This window comes from Ammospiza nelsoni, chromosome 2, assembly GCF_027579445.1.
Source record: "Ammospiza nelsoni isolate bAmmNel1 chromosome 2, bAmmNel1.pri, whole genome shotgun sequence".
Taxonomy (NCBI): domain Eukaryota; kingdom Metazoa; phylum Chordata; class Aves; order Passeriformes; family Passerellidae; genus Ammospiza; species Ammospiza nelsoni.
Genome location: NC_080634.1, coordinates 32,825,849 through 32,842,971, shown reverse-complemented (window position 1 = coordinate 32,842,971; position 17,123 = coordinate 32,825,849). Strand labels below are relative to the sequence as shown.

The 17,123-nt window shown below is 48.7% G+C and overlaps 1 protein-coding gene across 1 annotated transcript in view; it reads right to left on the bottom strand.

Moving 5' to 3' along the window:
- The window catches only part of LOC132086284 (alpha-2-macroglobulin-like protein 1), a 25,768-nt gene extending 8,645 nt beyond the window's left edge, over positions 1-17,123 (bottom strand). The window contains exons 1-24 of the mRNA XM_059491834.1: positions 16,973-17,123; positions 16,193-16,376; positions 15,112-15,274; positions 14,526-14,578; positions 12,509-12,529; positions 11,870-12,041; positions 11,392-11,476; positions 9,976-10,087; positions 9,561-9,675; positions 9,056-9,165; positions 8,373-8,540; positions 7,192-7,273; positions 6,691-6,836; positions 6,259-6,408; positions 5,865-6,017; positions 5,182-5,266; positions 4,290-4,404; positions 3,554-3,779; positions 3,315-3,441; positions 2,626-2,747; positions 2,108-2,162; positions 1,404-1,487; positions 266-442; positions 45-126 (exon numbers count right to left, since the gene is read on the bottom strand). Coding sequence (XP_059347817.1) covers positions 45-126; positions 266-442; positions 1,404-1,487; positions 2,108-2,162; positions 2,626-2,747; positions 3,315-3,441; positions 3,554-3,779; positions 4,290-4,404; positions 5,182-5,266; positions 5,865-6,017; positions 6,259-6,408; positions 6,691-6,836; positions 7,192-7,273; positions 8,373-8,540; positions 9,056-9,165; positions 9,561-9,675; positions 9,976-10,087; positions 11,392-11,476; positions 11,870-12,041; positions 12,509-12,529; positions 14,526-14,578; positions 15,112-15,274; positions 16,193-16,376; positions 16,973-17,037 — 2,852 coding nt within the window. The 5' untranslated portion in view covers positions 17,038-17,123. The remainder of the gene's footprint in view (positions 1-44; positions 127-265; positions 443-1,403; positions 1,488-2,107; positions 2,163-2,625; positions 2,748-3,314; positions 3,442-3,553; positions 3,780-4,289; positions 4,405-5,181; positions 5,267-5,864; positions 6,018-6,258; positions 6,409-6,690; positions 6,837-7,191; positions 7,274-8,372; positions 8,541-9,055; positions 9,166-9,560; positions 9,676-9,975; positions 10,088-11,391; positions 11,477-11,869; positions 12,042-12,508; positions 12,530-14,525; positions 14,579-15,111; positions 15,275-16,192; positions 16,377-16,972) is intronic.

Here is a 17,123-nt window from a genome sequence, read left to right as displayed (position 1 = left end):
CCAGACAGGAAATATCAGAAGTGAGGGATGTTTGCAGCGCTTACCAAGTGTTTCCTTCTCCATCCTTCTGCCCAAAGAAGCTGTAGGAGCCATCCCTGTGCTTGTACAGAAGTTGTGTCTGATACCCTGGGGAGATGGGAACAGTGATTAATGTGGCTCAGTAACACAGAGGGGACAGTGCTGACAGAATGGGCGAAGGGCAAGAGTTCCTGGTATGCTGTACACAGGGGAAGGCAGAGGGGCAGGGTGGCTCTGTTGCACTCACCATTGCGCAGGAATCCTGCTGCCCTGGCCTTGATCTCAGGGCTCAGCTGCCTCGTCTTCTCCAGGTACTGCAGCACATAGACAACGGGGGCAAACAGCACCATGTTCTGCTCCCCACAGCCGTGGGGCAGCTGCACCAGGTGGTCCAGGTTCTGCAGTGCCAACCCCATGAGGTCACCTATCCAAGGGTGCAAAAAACAAAGACAGTGTAAATATTATTTGAGGTGCCTTTTCAGCCAGGCAGGGGGTAACAGTGCATTATCTCAGCAGGGGGAAAGCACCAGAGAAAGGAAGGAAGAGAAGTAAACAACTGAGTGCAAGATGGAGAGTGGTGACTGTTTTGCCTCTTTCCAGCTTGGCGTCATGACAACTCTATGGAGTCCCTGAAGATGAGTTCCCTTTCTCAGCTTTTGCATTCTGAAGAGCTCCAGCTGTAACAAATATTGTTTGTAAAAGGCTGTCAGCAGAGCTGCACCTGCTCAGTCTGTGTCATATAGACAAGCAAATGTAACAGCACTCAGGGAAAGGCTGAAATGCCAGGTCTTTAGCCAGGCCTGTTCTACCCAGCCATATGTCAAGCATCAAAATGTGAGGAAGCCAGCAGGGATGCTAGTCAGATGGTGTGAAGGTGTCCATACATCCTCCAGCCAGTCAGAAAAGCCTTGTGTTTTCCTCTGTTGGGGTTCTGTTGCACAGTATTCATAGCTACTTATGCCAGGCCTGGCTTCATACCAGTCTGGCCTGCAAAACAAATATATGTATTTAATGGTAGGTATGGCCTGTCTCAGTACCCTCTCCAAAGTGCTCATTTGCAACTTTATAATGCTAAGAAAGATTTCTTCTCTCCAGGAGCTTCGGCTGTAGCATGGTTTTAAGCTTTACTGTTTGTATCTACACAGAAATAGCCAAGGTCCCAAGTCTCTGCTCCAAGATCCTAGCTAGAAAAAGAAGGATTATTCTCCTGTGCAGATTACTCTTCTATTAAAGCCAAAAATCTGAAAGCTTGGTGTTTACAGGGAATAGAAGCACAGCATCTTCTCTTCTGGGCAGTTTCATGCCAAGTGGATCCTCTGACACCAAGTTAAGCCTTGCTCTGACACAGACCAGCAGTCTGTGAGCCCACAGTAGAAGTCACTCACCTGTGATGGAAATGGAAGCCCTGGCAGAAGCCTTGACTACCTTGTCAGGGAGGCGAAGGGACACAGGTTCTTCAGCCATGTTTCCTGGTAACAGCAGGATAAAAGGTGCAGCATGAAAAACCAAGCCAAAAGCCCCTAACTGGAGAGACAAGACTAGCCCAACTAAGTGCCTACATCCTGCTCACACTGACTGTCCTGGTCATTGGACCGAGTGCATTGCCTGGGATATTTTCAGATTAGGCCATACATGAGAGCTGCTGGTGGGGCCAAGGGCCCACCAAGCTTCACTTCAGCTCAATTCACTGCACTTCAGGAGGCTCACACGAATCACAGCTCGACATCACTCAAGGGAGGACATCCTGGCAAGATGCACAGTGCTGCAGGGATGGGGTGGGAGGCTTGGAGCACCTCTCACTGGTGACTACCAAGCCCCAGGAACATCCCAGGGTTGCACTGTGGGAAGGAGACTACAGAGCAGGATTTTGCCACTTATACTCAGCAGCAAATACATGTAGGACAGCACATGTGGGAGTAATATTTCTTATTCATTCGTGGCTGATAGGAAGTGAAATTTCCTATGTGAAAAATAATTTCAAAACATTCTGTCATGAGACCTCCCACAGTTTAGTTCTACTTTCAGGTGTACTTATTTCAGGCTGCAGAAGCCATTGAGGCTGTGCACATACCTCGTCTCAGGCACATACCTCCTCTTGGGCACAGAAGGGAGCTGTAGGACTTCTCCACTAACACACCCTCTGGCTGCCAGGGCACAAACATGCACGTGGGACAGGAGAAACAAAAATACACGTAAAATTCCCAAATGACATCAACATTTCAGAGAAAGTTCAAGTCTGAATTCAGAGGTGAGGGACTGCACCCTCCTCCTTTTTGGCAGGTCTGCCTGCTTCACTGCTCAAAGGATCAAAAGCTAGCCCGAGGGACAGGGCTCTCTGGCCAGTGAGCACATACAAAAGCTCAGGTACAGCATGAAAAGCAGGGAAAGGTACAGGGAGAACACAGACATGGGAATGCAGCTCAAGAAAGAGTACTGCAAGAACAGGCTTGGCTAGGTCCTGGGAGAAATAAAGTGAACTAAGACACAGCTTTGGTATACTATTGCTGGCCAAAATCTGAGGTGATAAAACTATTTAGCCCACGTCAGGCTGCCTTCCCCCTTGGGCAGGGATATCATAGACAGAAATGCAGCTGTTCTTGTACTGACCTGGACCAGCAAGTGTTTGGTTAGTGTGTGTCTCCCCCTCACGGCAGCTGGTAAGGGCTTCCTGCCCCCACACCATGACGTGGGGTCCAGCACCTCTGTCCTCACTGAGATGTTCAGAGTCCCTAGCAAATAAATTCAACAGAGTCCTTTTCTTATACCTGCGGCCAAATGGAGTAAACTTTCTTTAACCCATAGTGACCTGAAATGCTTTGGGTTGTTGGGCTTCATGGCCTCGGTGGTTTGGCCAGTAAAGGTGAGCCAGCCAGCTGACAGCTTGTTCAGACACCCTGAGCATGAGGAAACTCAGTAACATCTCTCCAGCAGTGACTTCACTGCACTGTAATATGATTTGAACAACAGAGGGTCCAGCAACCCTCAGAGCCCAGCATGCCCTTCCCATTGCTTGTGAAGCACAGGACCAGCAATACAAAATTCCCCCACCCTTATCCACACAGCTTCCTCCTCCCCAGCTGGCCCCACAGCCCTCTCTTCAGGAGTTTCTGCCCTCTCTGGTGAGTCTGTCTAAGAAGAGAGAAAGAAAGCAAACATGATGGATTGCATGTTTGCACCATTAAGGACAGACTTCAGGATTCAGAGGAGACCTGGCTCTGCCAACTTCTCTGGGCCTCCCACACTCTTTCACTTCAGTTTTGGGGTTCCCCATCACCAGTCCCTTTTTGCTGCCATACCCAGTTGGACTGCTGTCACATTCCACATGAAGGTCTTGGACTCCTCTGCACACAGACACTCCTTGTCCCTGCAAGTCAGACATGGCTCCACCTGGAAGTCTGAGGATTTAGCCAGGACCACCTGGATCTGCGGGAATGACAGATGCAGGTGAGTGACTGGGCAGCTCAGGTGAGATGGCTTGACACCATGAGCTCTGAAACTGGAGGGCAGAGTAGGCCTGTCCCACTCAGTGACACACCTGCATGCACTGCTGCAGGTAGCTTAAGACAGTGGCTTTCATCAGGAAGGTCTCTCCACGGATGACGGAATATGGCAGCGTCACGTCCGCAAAGAAGGGCTGAACTGTTCTGAGGCTCATGGTTGGGGCAAGGCCAAACCCCCTCCCAGCCAAGCAGAACATCTTGACTTTCCACTGTGCAGCAGCAGCAGGTGCTGTGACTGAGATATTCCTGCTGCCATTGGAGCTGAGAGGAAGAGAGAACTTGCCTGAAGAGATTCATCTGCTATGGGAGAGGGAAGGAGGTGCAATGAAGAGTGCTCATGGCCCTGCTGAGGGAGGTAACACAGGTCCTCATGCTTGGATCAACTTCTGCTGTATTGCCAATAACTTTTCCTCCAGTGGCTCACAGCAAGGCAGTTCTCAGCAATTTTTTTCCCCAGAGCCATAAACCCTCTTTAAATGCCATCAGTAAAGGCTTTATGTCCTTTTTCTGAGCAAGACACTGCCCAAGCATTCCAGCTCTGTACACTCATGGTGGTTTGGTGTGGAAGTGTACTCCTGTTCCTTAAATCTGTGTACACTTCAGTTCTGCACCTCAAAGTCTACTAGTTTGACAGTCTACAAATGCAGGGAAGAGCCCCATAATTTGCATGCAGAGGTCTCTTTGCACCTCTTTTACACAAACTCAAGGCAGCCAAGTCTCTACAGCAAAGGGTCATCTTTCTGTCCATTTGTAAAGTCAGGAATCACTTACCCAACAGAGTACAGATTCCAGATCCAAGTTTCAGGGAAATAGTGGTGAGATCTTCTGTGAGTTGTAAATAGGGGTTGTTCCTCATTGATTCTTTGGTCTTCTGTAGAAGGCACCCCTGAAGGAAAGAGTAAGGAATCCTGCCAGAGTGGGAGAGGTGAATCCTCCCAACCATAGACAGTCTTGCAGTAGGGCTGGAGGCAAAGCAAGCAGTAAGAGAGACATGGGAGAGTCTGGCAGAAGAAAGCACAAGGGACTGGACTGACTTCATGGGAGAGATTAGAAATGAAGGAAAAAAAGTGATAGCAGGAGAAACAACTTGTAGTGAGCTGATTGCAGGGTTTCCAAGACTTGGTTAGACAAAGTCCTTTCCTGAGCTGACCCAGAGATTTTGCTTAAGAGACTGAGACCCTCCAGAGAGCCATTATAACCAACACTTCTATAATTCTGTGAGTACTAGAACTGTTTGCTTGCTGCACAAAGCTCACATTCCACAGCAAGCAATGGTTTAAATAGAGGCAGGCACACGAGCCAGCTTAGTACAGTTATCAAGTGCAAACTGAGACACAGAGAAAGAACATGAGGCTGTCTCTGTGGCTACAAATGGGGACAGAAGCTGGGTCTCAGTACAGCCTGAGGAATGGGAATAGACACTGGGAAACAGATCCTGGGCCCTGCTTGGGTTTGTCTGTGAGGAAAGGGAGTGTCATCCTTTAATGTCAGGGAACATCCACGTACTGACGTTCTTCAGAGCCCTTTTTTATGGGGACTGGGTCACTCCTACTAAGTCTGGTGGACTGTGGCAGCAGCACCCGGTACTCTTAAGAGAGACGATATCCACCACCAACAAACCCCAAAGAGCTCATGTCCCAGGTAGGCTCAAAGTGCAGCTCACCTATGATTGGCTTCCTATCCATCCAACGAGAGCATTGAGAGGGCTTCTTGATTACAAGGTTTGAGAAGACTTTCAGTCCCATGTTCTATTAGGAAAAGAGGAAGGGCAGGGGAGGCAAAAAAGCATCTGTGAGTGGGGAAGACTGACTGCTGCTCTTCAAATTACTCTGGAAAAGCAGAGATAATGCAGTGCCCAGGCAACCCAGAGCAGCACTGGCCCAAGCAGACACAGTGCTGAGGGAAGCATGAAGGAGATCTGCCCTTAAGACACCAAGAGGTCTGCCTGGGACCTGCCCAAAATAGTGGCAAAAAGCAGCTAACAACTAAGCCATGGCAACAACCCATGGTCTAATGCTTGGGATTGGTCCCTGTCTCTCTTTTCTCTAATACTGTAGACTAACAGTACACAGCCCAGGAACTCATTCCGCATTCCTCATTCCCATTCAAGTAAAAAAAAGGAGTTTGATGATCCAGGATTTCATCACCTTGCTTTGTGCACATGTGGAGGGAAATACGGATATTCCTACTCAATGGGGTTGTACACCTTTTGAGACAACACAGTTCAGTCAGGGCAGACAGCAGGGTCAGTCTAGAGGAGGAAAAGCCCTCTCAGACTGCTTGGGGAGAAAATATCTCTGATGCTCATAATTGCAACAGCTCTGGAAAACATCATGAGGTGATTACCCGGAAGAGGTTGAAGATGTCAGGCTGAAAGGAATGCTGTGGCCTTCCTCGTAGCAGAGACGACAAGGACTGAGGCTGCGCACAGCGATCTGAATGCTCTTCTACTTGGGCGGGGTATCCACGTTGGTAGGCAGCAGGGAACAAACCATAGACCTAGGCAAACTCACAGGCAGGGAAGGATTGGGCAAGGAGCAGATACCTCCAGATGCTCCACTCCATCCTCCCCTAGCATGCACATCAGTTCCTGTCCTTCTTCCCAGGCAGGCTCTGCTTTCTCCTTCACACACAGACCTCCTCATTCATTGGCCCCCAGCTCCCCTTGCCACAGCCCCTGCCTGCCTCGCCCAGCTCATCCATCACTCCTGAGGTTTTGCCTGGTTGCACAGACACTCACCATTTGGCTGGTCAGCTCATGGTCTGGTCTGGTGGTGAACATGTTTTCATCCACTGCCTGGACTGCACACAGGGAGCCAGGTGCTGCCTGCAGCTGGAGCTGCACTGCTGACCCTGCCTGGGCTTCTTTACCTGGGAATCCTACCTTGACCTGGAACAACACACCAGGAAAGGAATATGAAAAAGAAAGAGATGTGAGGAAGATGACAGATAGATGGCACAGGCAGAAAGAAGAAGACTGGCATCTCCCATGCTCAGCCACTGCTATCAGAAGTCACTGCTGAAGCTTTCCCGGTCTCTGGGCACTGTGCTGCAGATACCCCTTCCATCTCTTCTGCCCAGTGCTCTCTTGGAAGGATCTGAGGGTCTCCTTCCCTCAAGCCTCCTGACTCCTGCTGATCAGCTCTCCTGCAGCCACAGAGGTGAGTCTCACCTGGTTTTGGAAGCACAAGGCAACATTCAGGCGGATGCTGTCAGCTGTGACCCCTCCGTTGGGGAAGATGGAGTACACCACTAAGGAAGGTGACGGGGACAAGTCGGCAGTGAAGGTCAAAGGGATGGAGAACGAGCCCTTCAACACTGAAGAAGGAAAGGCAGATTTTCACCATAGGCCCACCAAGACCTCCTTCTTCCCTTCTTTTTGTGCCATATAATCTCAAAATGTCAAACCAATTTGTGCTGCTGCACTGTCTGCCCTCTCCCTCCATTCTCTGACCCTATGTATTCCATCTTCCCCTACATCCTCCCAGTTTCTCTTCCCATCATTGTTTCATTCTGTCTTTTTACTCTCTTTCACATTTGACACAATTGCTTCTTCAGCCTCCCTCTGTCCTGTTTGCTGACTTCTCCAGACCTATAGATTGAGGGAATCTGGGAGAAACTCTGGCAATTCTCATGTCCAACCTAGAAACCAACGAGGTGCAACGATTTCCACTTCCCTGCCATGACTTACTGTTCAGTTTCCCCATCTGGATATTCCTCTGGCCCCTGACAACAATTCCAGACTTGCCAGTGACCTGCAGGAAGAGGGACATGGGATGAGCAGACTGCTGTTTGCCACCAGAGTGCATCCACACTTACCTACATGCCTCTGGTTCTCAAAAGCGAAATCAAGCCCCAGAACTGCGGGTACAATCTACATACTTTAGGAGATTTGCAGACATCACAGGTGGGAGGAGAGTCTTTAACACAGGAGTCTCTGGTCTAGTCTGTTCAGTGAGGACAATGTATGGGTAGTGGGCTCACTGCAGATTGGTGAGTGATAACTAAAGTGCTTCTCCTCTGGTAGGCTGGCCTCTAGAACAGACCAAAATCCACTGAGCAGCTATTTGATAACCAGAGTGGAAAAGGAATACCCCACCTGTTTTAAAGGGAGAATAATTTTCCAGTAGCAGACTTGCAGAGGCTAAGGGGGTGATGGATTACAAAGACAGAAACCTCCTCCTATTCACGGAGGTGACTGGAACCCCAGCACCAGGATCACAGTGTGGCCAGGCTGAGCCCTACCAGATATAGCATTCACCCAGTCCCCTGAGAATAAGGTTTAGCTGTCATCCCTCCAGGGATTACCTAAATTATATCCTCAGCTTTCCACTGAGGTCTGGTCCTGTCAGTGCAGCCTTTCCCCACAGGTAGTCTACCACCCTTACTCACATAGTATGCAAAACTTATACGGCTGGTGTCTTCTCCCAGGTCATCCCTGCTGAGTGTGAAGGTCACCTGGACATTGTGCTTCAGCCCACAGGGCAGTGTTTCCATGGGTGGGTGTATGTCCAGGAAGCTCTTGGTTGTGACATGGAAGGGCTGCAGGTGATGGTAAGCGTTCATGTAAGGGAAGTCAGGCCTTCGAGGAGTGCGCATGAACTCCTCCAGTGTGAACCTCCCCTGGAAGGGCACAGAGACACACAGAAATGAGGAGTTCATTTTTCAGTGCTTTGTTAGGCTGCCATCAGCTTGGTTTGGAAAGGCTGTTGCCTTGGTGCCTTCAAGCTGGCTCTGTGCAGATCTGCATGGTGAGCCCAGGCCTGAGCTGGCAGGGGGGCTGTAGGGCAGGAGGGGGGAGCACAGGGAGACCTCAAGGACTCTCACTGTCCCATATGCAGAGGTGGTGTTTACCTCCAGAGAGACTGATGAGCTGTTCCAGGCAGTAGTGTCGAGGTTGAACGATGCTATTCCACTGTCATCTGTGATGTACGTTTTGATAAATCGACGCCTCATAAACCTTATCACAAGATAAACTTTCCTGTTCTTCATACCAGTTCCATAGTGATCCTGAACCTTAATCTGGTGACAACAGGGTGAGGCAGGAAAGCCAAAGTCAAATATTTCTTCCAAAGTCATACCCAAAACCTTCCTATCTCTGACAAGCATAGACCTTCCTGTGTAGGTCGCCTACAGACTTCGGTCTGGCCCCAACAAGACAGGAAAATCGCACAACTCCCTCATCTCTGTACAACTCCCTGATCTCTGAGGTGAAGCTGAGCATGGTTCAAATCTCTCTGCTCCAAAAGGTGTGTGTGGCTAGAACATGAGGAGTTTCTCTCCTAGCCTACAGCTGAGACATCCTTGCAGCATCCCTGCTGAGACACCACTCATTGCTCTCAGCAGACATGGGAGGTGCAAACACAACAGGGAACCTGAAATGCAGCAGCTGTAGCTACACTGTGAAGCAATGAGACACAGTGCAAGGTAAAGTACTCTGTCTGAGGAGCAGGAAATGCTTTGGGCCAGTTAGATTTACCACATGCCATATTCCTTGGCAAATGAGAGGTAGCAAAAAAGCAAGGGAAGAAAATCACCTTCCCCCTGTACGGCACTCCAGGGATGTAATATTCATTGGGTGTCTCAAATACTGCCCTTGCAGCTGTCCTGGAGATGAGGATTTGCCTGGAGGTGTTGATCTGCACCCCTGTTGAAATGCAGAGTGCAAGGGAAGAAGAATCAGTACCAGAGGTGACTATTGCACTGTAGTTTAATCTCACTTTGTTATTCCCAACCCCTCTTAGCAGTGTATGTAACTTCCTCCCCAAAACCAGCATTCTTCAAGGTTTGGAGGCTGCTCCTGTGGCAGCTGCTTCTTTAGTTATGCTGCCTGAAAGCCTCTTTGTAGCCTCATGGACCCACACCACTCATCCAGCTCCCAGCCACTCCTCATCCTCCTGCTGCTGGCAGAGTAGCTCTCCATGTCCCATGATGATCCCAGCAGCAGGGAGGAGGAGAGGGGGATGTGTGCCCTCTCTAATCCTCAAGCCCCCTGAATGGGTCCTCTTGCCCCTGAACTCTCCCTGCTGAGCCCCTGGGTACCTGTGCCCATCTCCAGGAGAGAGGCTTCTGCATAAAGTTTGTTGTCTTCCTCGCTGGGAGTCAGATTGAAGATTGATGTGCTGACAGAAGGGGTGAAACACCCATTGTTTGCTGTCTGCAATAGGGAGTGACAGGTATTATTATAAGGGTAGGGGCCAGAAGTACAAGGGATTAGTCATTCGGTCTAACTATCAACTGCAACAAATAATAATGCAGAACTCGTGAAACACTGGAACACATTTCCCAGGGAGGTGGTGGATGCTTCATTCCCAGAAACGTTCAAGGTCAGACTGGAGCAGTTCAGCTCATTCAAGGTCAGACTGCTCTGAGCAGTTCATTCTGTTCACTCAGCCCTTGGCACTGCATCCTCTGTGGTGCTTCTTTAGTGCCCATATGCCTCCAGGGTTTTACTCACGGCACCGCTGTATTCCCTGCAGATGTCCTTGCTGGCACTCTGGGGCCACCTCCTCGCTTTCTGGCACAGAGCCATGTGCACGGTCCCTCGCACCGCTTTCCCAAAACTGTACCTGCAGGGAGAAGGCCACAGGAGCTTCTGGGCAGAGGCACTGCCTGCTTTGTCAGGCACATCACTCCACACATGTGCCTTTGGTGATGAAGGTCTTACTGCAGCTGGCAAGCAGGCAGGCACAAATTAAAGTAAAGCACTTTGAGTACTTTGGGAGTGCAATAGTGTGGTCTGGCATCCAACAGATGGCAGGAGCAAAGGAATAGATGCAGAAACAGGCAGGAGCAGACCCAGCCTCTGGAGCTCTCCCACTTCTGAGCACTTGCTGTCCTGGAATTGCAGGCAGACACAGAGGGTGGACCTGATTTATCCACTCAGTGAAGATATTAGTTTGGGGGGGAAAGCAGCAGAAATGGGTGTCCCTGCAGACAGCAAACTGCAGTAACAGAGCCACAGAGTGACCTCAGACTTGCCTCACTATGGGCCTATCTCATGATCAGGGCTCTTGTTTCCATCGTCAGACCTGCCCTGCTGATTTAGACTTTTAGGTATTTCCTCTGCCTGCTTTGCTGCCTTTTCTTGCTTTGACTCCTCTCTGACTTGCCCTTTGAAGCAATGCTCCCGACAGTATCAGTAAAAAGATGACATCTGTGACCCATCCTGGTGATGTGGAGTGGTGTGCACTATTTACTACTACAGCCTCATATGACCTGATTGTAACTGTCCCAATTAATGAGAAATTATGTCAGACCAATCAGTGGCAAAAGAGACACCAAAAGTCTCCAGACAATGCAGCCCCAAATACAAATGAGCTCACCAGATTTTGAGTGCTTTTGAGCTCATTGTCCTCCCTTCTTTGTGTTTATACTTGGTGTCAGAGGTTCTGCCCTCCTTCCCACTCTCATCTGCTCACTTTTTGCTGATAACCACATAACTAGAGAAATGTATCTACTGCTTCTAAGGTAGTAAGTTCAGTAGCATATAAGTGAGAAGGAAAGGCATAAACTCCGAAATAAATGCCTGTTCCTGCTCCTTTACCTCCACATGTCTGTCCCTTATCTGGTAAGTGTTTTTCCCACATGAGATCTTTCAATGCTGGACAGGCACATCTTCCAGAGGAGGGTATCTGTGGCCTAGGGCAAGTCGTCCAATAGCTGGATGTTTTCTCTCCTGTGTGGCTCAGGTACCTCTTCCCCAAGGAAGAACCCATTAGCTTAACTCTTGAACTATTTGGGATTCCTCTAAAGGAATGGCTCTGTTTGACCCTTCTTGAGCCACCTCTCTTTGATGGACTGAAAAGACAGGAGACATACGGAAGGAGAGACACAGTTTTGATGGAATCTTTCCCCTGAACATTCTCCTTACCTGCCACACACTTGCAGTGGGATGGTTTTATCTGAAGCATAAATCTGAGCTGGTCCCTCGAAGAAAACATCGAACTTCTGCAACACTGGAACAAAAACCTCAGAGTTACTCCATCAAGGGCAGAAGACTACCTGGGCACAGGATCACAAAAGAGAAGAGTATGTTCCCATGAAGGAACATGTTAATGAGGTAAAAGCAAGCATTAATTAAAAACAGGGAAACCAAAGAAAGAATCCTTTTTTTTTCCCCAACAGTCTTGCAGAGGTCTTTAGTGTATTCTGCCAGAAGGTACCTTCTCCAGAAATCTCCAGCACAATCTCCCTTGTGTTCATTTCTATATTGCCCATAAATTTGTGTTCAGTCATAGCTCTCAGACAGTAAATCCCATTTTACAACATGTGGCTTTACATTGTTATACAGACAGGCAAGCAACAAACAAGCATCAAACTTCTTCCGTCCCTTTCTTCATTCTCCTTACCACGTTTCTCCACCTTAAAGGTGCTGGACTGCACTGAGCTGGACTTAAAGGACTGGGCACTGATGGTGTAAGTCCCCAGGGAGAGTTCATCAGCTAACTGGAAAGAGAGATCTGCAATGCCCTGTTTTGGTCTCACATCCAGCCACTGGCCAATGCGGTTTTGGTTCGGGTCCTGCGGTGCAAGGGAAGGAAAGAAGAGGGAGTCATTAGCAATGCTGGCTGTTCTCCACCCAGAGCCCACTGGATTCAAAGGCATGTCAGACATTTCAGAGGCTTTCACAGGCTCCTGCTGGTTTTAGCCCAGGTGGTGATGCTGGAGCACCAACAGAGGTGAACCAACCCACCCAGGTTTGCTCTGCTCTGCACAGCCATGGAAAAAGAAGGTATGGAAGGTTCTGACATTTAGACCCTGCAGCCTCCAGTAAAGATGGACTATAAAAATTAGCTAAAGCCTGGCCTACATTTCTGAATGTAGAAATGGATGAAATCAAACCATTTGTATCATCAAGTCTTGTAAACAAGAAGCATTTGGACAGAGAATGTGCATGCATAGAGATGGAGAAAAGTAATTTGAACCAGTAAGCATCCTAGGCACTATCCATACTGAAATACCTTTCCTCATAAGACTGGAACACCCACCTTGATTTCCACCATGGAGTACTGCAAAGCAAACAGACAGCACATCAAAAACTGGCATGACACAGCAACCTGCCCATAAATTTCTCTTACCCACCCAGTCCCTGTACTGTGACCAACATTATGGTAACAAGAAGCGTGATCCTACTGAAAGCAGGACAGCTGCTTTGAAATAGTAAGGAATAGTAAAAATCTATGCTATTCTTCAGATTTGCTTTTTGATGCCTGAATATTTAAGATGCATTTTGGTAGGTATTTCACAATGATGAAAACTAGAATTTGCTCTAATAAAATGGGGAAGAGTAAGAAGACTTTTAAATATCATCATCCCAAGTTCACAAATATTAAATGGCCCCAGTTTTGTAACATATATCCCAATAAATAGCAAAACTGCATCACCTATAGGAAGAATACTCAGAAAATCTTCCCTTAAAATCCGTGGCATAGGAGGTAAGGCTGAAAGTTATGAATTAATGCTGACTGCAGCTGACAGTAACAGGGAGTGACAAGAGAGGATACCCTTCAGCCCTTCTAGGCCCATTAATTCTCTGTTTGTCCTTATATCTCTGCATCTATCATCCAGGAGGCAGTATTGGTGAAGAGCCTCTAATCTGAGATCACAACACATAAAGAGGCACAGGAGCAGAGCTCAGGAGAATAACCAGACTGTAAACATGCAATTGACATGTAATTCACATTATTCATCATTCTAAGCTTTCATAACAAGTTATCAGAGGCAGCTCTGCTTTCACTGAAATAAAAAAAAAGTGCAGATTAAGCTGTTGGTGAACACCACCCATATTAACTTCAACTCATCTATTTTACAAACTAGATATTATAGCTTCAGTGCTGCAGTGCACTCAAGCTTTGGCTAAACACAATCTCTTTGAATTTTCATCACAGCAAAATTAACTTACAATGTTAATTTGTTTGTACTCACACACAGACATCAAGCCTTTACAGTCAAATATGTACATGAACCAATTGTAGGCCTGGAAGCAAATGTATTGTTTATACTTCATTATCTTATTAATATAAGATATATGCCTTCCCTTTGGGGAGAAGAAAGGAGTGTATGATCCTAGAACCTCACCAATAGCCCAAGAAAGAGGAAATTAAGTCAGTAATAAAGAAGCTGGAAGGATCTCTCCCTTTATTTTAGTCTAGAAGGATTTGGTCCAACTCCCCTAATGTGTGCCCTTCAGTATTTTAATTGTCATGGCATGAATTCCTGTTGGCTCTCCCTAAATTGCTTGAGGACTGAGGAGTGAAATGGCTATAGCTGCTGGCTGCAGATATAGTTGCTTACTGAGGAATGGCACTAGCCTTGCAGTTTCCTGGCCACCACATATGTAAGTCTCTGGCAACTTCTCACTCCCTTGACATGGGGACATTGAGCTGCTGCCAGCAGCAAGTCAGTATAATTTGGTTATACTGTTTTCTCTCCTTTTTTTAATGATCACTTCCTGTGAATCCTTCCCCATATTAATTAATTTTTCTTAAAATGTTGCAGTTTGCTTCAGGCTCTCCTGCCACCCTCAGGTGCCACACACTGCACAAATCACTGAGCTTTCTGAAGCTGTGGGAGGGGATCTTCAAGTCTGGTGATGTCTTTGTCTGATAATTATGCCCATGGTCAGCAACCCACAGACTGGTCCCCAGAATCCCTGCCTGCTTTTTTGGCAAGGGCAGGTGCACTCAGGTAACTCAGCTAGCTGGGAATGCTGGCACACTCCCCAAAGACCATCCAACCCTCCCATCAACCAGCAGCCATCCTACAACAGCAACAGCAGAGCCATCAGCCAACAGGAATTGCTGTTCAAATTTGGTTTACTCGAGGGTTGGCATTGACCACCTTGGGTTCTGGGACTGTTCCAGAAAGTAGGGTGCCTCTCCTCTCCTTCCAAAGTCTCCAGGACACCTGCTGTTGTTGCTATTTCTCCCTGACATGGGGTTGGTAGAGGAAGCAGAACCACCTGAAGCCTGGAGACTTCCTTGTCTCCACTTAGACAGGCTTTACCTTGCTGTTAACAGGAACAAAATCTTCAGTCAATGTCACAATCCTGAATTTCACTGGAGGGAGAAAATGGAGTAAAGCACATTACAGACAGAGTGTACATGGGAATGGACTTGCCCCACTCTTGTCTCACCCCAGAACCACAGCTCACACCCAGCCCTAGTGGCAGCCCCATGCCTGCCCTGCAGCCCCTCTCACCCTTTGCTCAGCCCCACTCACCTCTGCTTGCTCCAAGCACGTGGCAGCAGCACAGCTGCTTCACAATTTAGGGGTTTTCCCATGGGCTACAGCCAGAGTTACCCTTACATCTCCTTGTCTGCAGTGTACACACACCAGTCCCACCTGGCCCTGGCCAAGGAGACCATGTTCAGGTCTGCTCCCTTTTCCAAGCCAGCTCTGCTCCTAGAGCATGTCAGGCCTCCCCTCCCAGGCCCCTCCTGCTGCCAAAACATGGGGTCCCTCACTGCAGCTCTGTCCCCACGGAGGCCACATGGCACAAAGTGCTTAGCACTCCACTGACAGGAAACTGGGAACCAAGCCTGGGAGGTCAAGGCAGGGCCACTGTCAGGGTGCTCTGTGCTTTGCTCACCTGTCTGTCCTGGGTTATAGATGGGCTTATCCATCTGAATGAAGGTGCCTGGTCCAGCCCTGCGGATCAGGACCTTTTTCTCTTCACTTGCACTGAAGTAGTGGCCATTGGAGATGTGCAGGTGCACAGTGGCCACCTCCTGGCTGCCTGCAGGTCGGGGCACCTGGGACACAGAACAGGAGAGCCACGAGGTTAGCAGGCATCAGAGCAGTGCTCTTCTGGCTTCAGCTGCACTGCAAGGCCAGGCTCTTTGCCATCTTACTCTGGAGGCCAGCACAGGGTGTCCCCTCAATGGCCAAAGGCTGTGTCTGTGGAAGCACACAGAACAGGGCTTAGCAGCTGGGATGGATCTTGGACAAGAGAAAAAGGAGTCTGTTCTGACACAGAAAATTGTTTACTCCTTCATGGGACCACTGTTAGAATCTGCATGGAGCAAGATGGAGAAGATTTAACTCAAGGGAAGAAAAGGTCTATGGTGATGAGAATTCCATTTCCTAGAGTGTGAGGGTCACAAAGTCTGAAATCCCACCTTATTATCAGTGCAAACTAAGAAAATAAGGATCATGAGTTTGGCAAATAAGAAAGATTTATACTGAGATTGTGTGTACACCCTCCCATGTCTTTTCTAGTCCTCCAGGACATGTTCAAGCCCAGAAAGAAAAGCTTGGAAAGAAGCAGACATGAGGGAAGCTGTCTGAGATGAGAGCTGTGACTCTTTCTGCATTACAGATTCACAAACAACACACTGTGACATTGCATGCTCCTCAGGGGAGAGAATGAGCTGCACGACTGCCACTTGGGTGCTTCTAAGCTATCCATCCTCCTCAGACCTTTGCTGCCTGGCCAGGCAGCCTTTCCCCAGTGTGCCACCAGGATATCCCACAGGAAGAGTGCCATGCAGACAGACAAAGGCAAGGAGCAAAGCCACCAGGCTGTCACTAAACCCTCCCCGTGATTTTGCATTCACTTCTCTCCATAACCCCTTATCTTCTGTCTTCCTCATTCTCTCTCTCTTTGGTGAGAGGCAAATGAAGAAGCTGTGAGCTGCCAGCAAGAGCTCCCTGCCAAGTATGCCTCTGACCTGGAATCTGGTGCACTCGAAGATCCAGTTGTTCCGGACGACCTTGCGGTAGAGGGTGAGGTTGCCAGATGGGTGCACAAGGGTTAAAGCCACACGAATGGGCTTTTCAACCCCACGAAGGTCCAAGCATGCCCTCTGGAATGAGGGGTAGGGCAGGGCAGCTGGAATGATGATCAGGTACCTCCTGTAGTGGGGAAACAAGATATAGTGGGGAGCCCTCCCGCCCACTCTTGGCACTACAAGGCTGGCCTGAGGAAACAGGAGAGTTTGCCATCTCTCTGAGGCTAGGAGGTGCTGCTCTGCTGGGGAGACTGGGACAGATTGCCAGAGTGAGAACCTTGCACAGGGGGATGGAAAGTATAGAGTTCATTTCAGATAAACACAAGACGAATACTTTCAGGTGACAGAACAGAATTTGCCCTTCTTGCTTTGACATGGCTCCTCAACTACCCTGACAGCAGATTGGTTCCTGCTTATCCATCACCTGCCTTGCAGCCCTTTTCATTTGCCCTTCACTTTATTCTACACCTTTTCCTTCATCCCACCTCATCCTGCACTCCTTCACTCTTGTTCCCACCACCAGTGCTCACCTAGTTCTTGTACTGCAGAGATGTCCATGGGAGAGGTTCCCACCTTCAGGAGGGCCCTGCATTCACAACAAGGCTCTGCACCCCACCCTTCTTCCAGGAGCTGACTCACAGGGTCCCACACTCTCTCCCTGCTATCTTGGCCCCTCCCTCAGCATTCTTATCAATCACTAGATTTTTAAATGGCACTTACGGTTGTGCCACTATCCCCAGGGTGTAGAGCAGGCAGCTCAGGAGGAAGGGAGTCCACATTTTCATGGGAGAACCCCAAAGGAGTGGCTTCCTTGGGAGGGCTGCTCCTCTCCTTCCAAAGTCTCCAGGACACCTGCTGTTGTTGCTGTTTC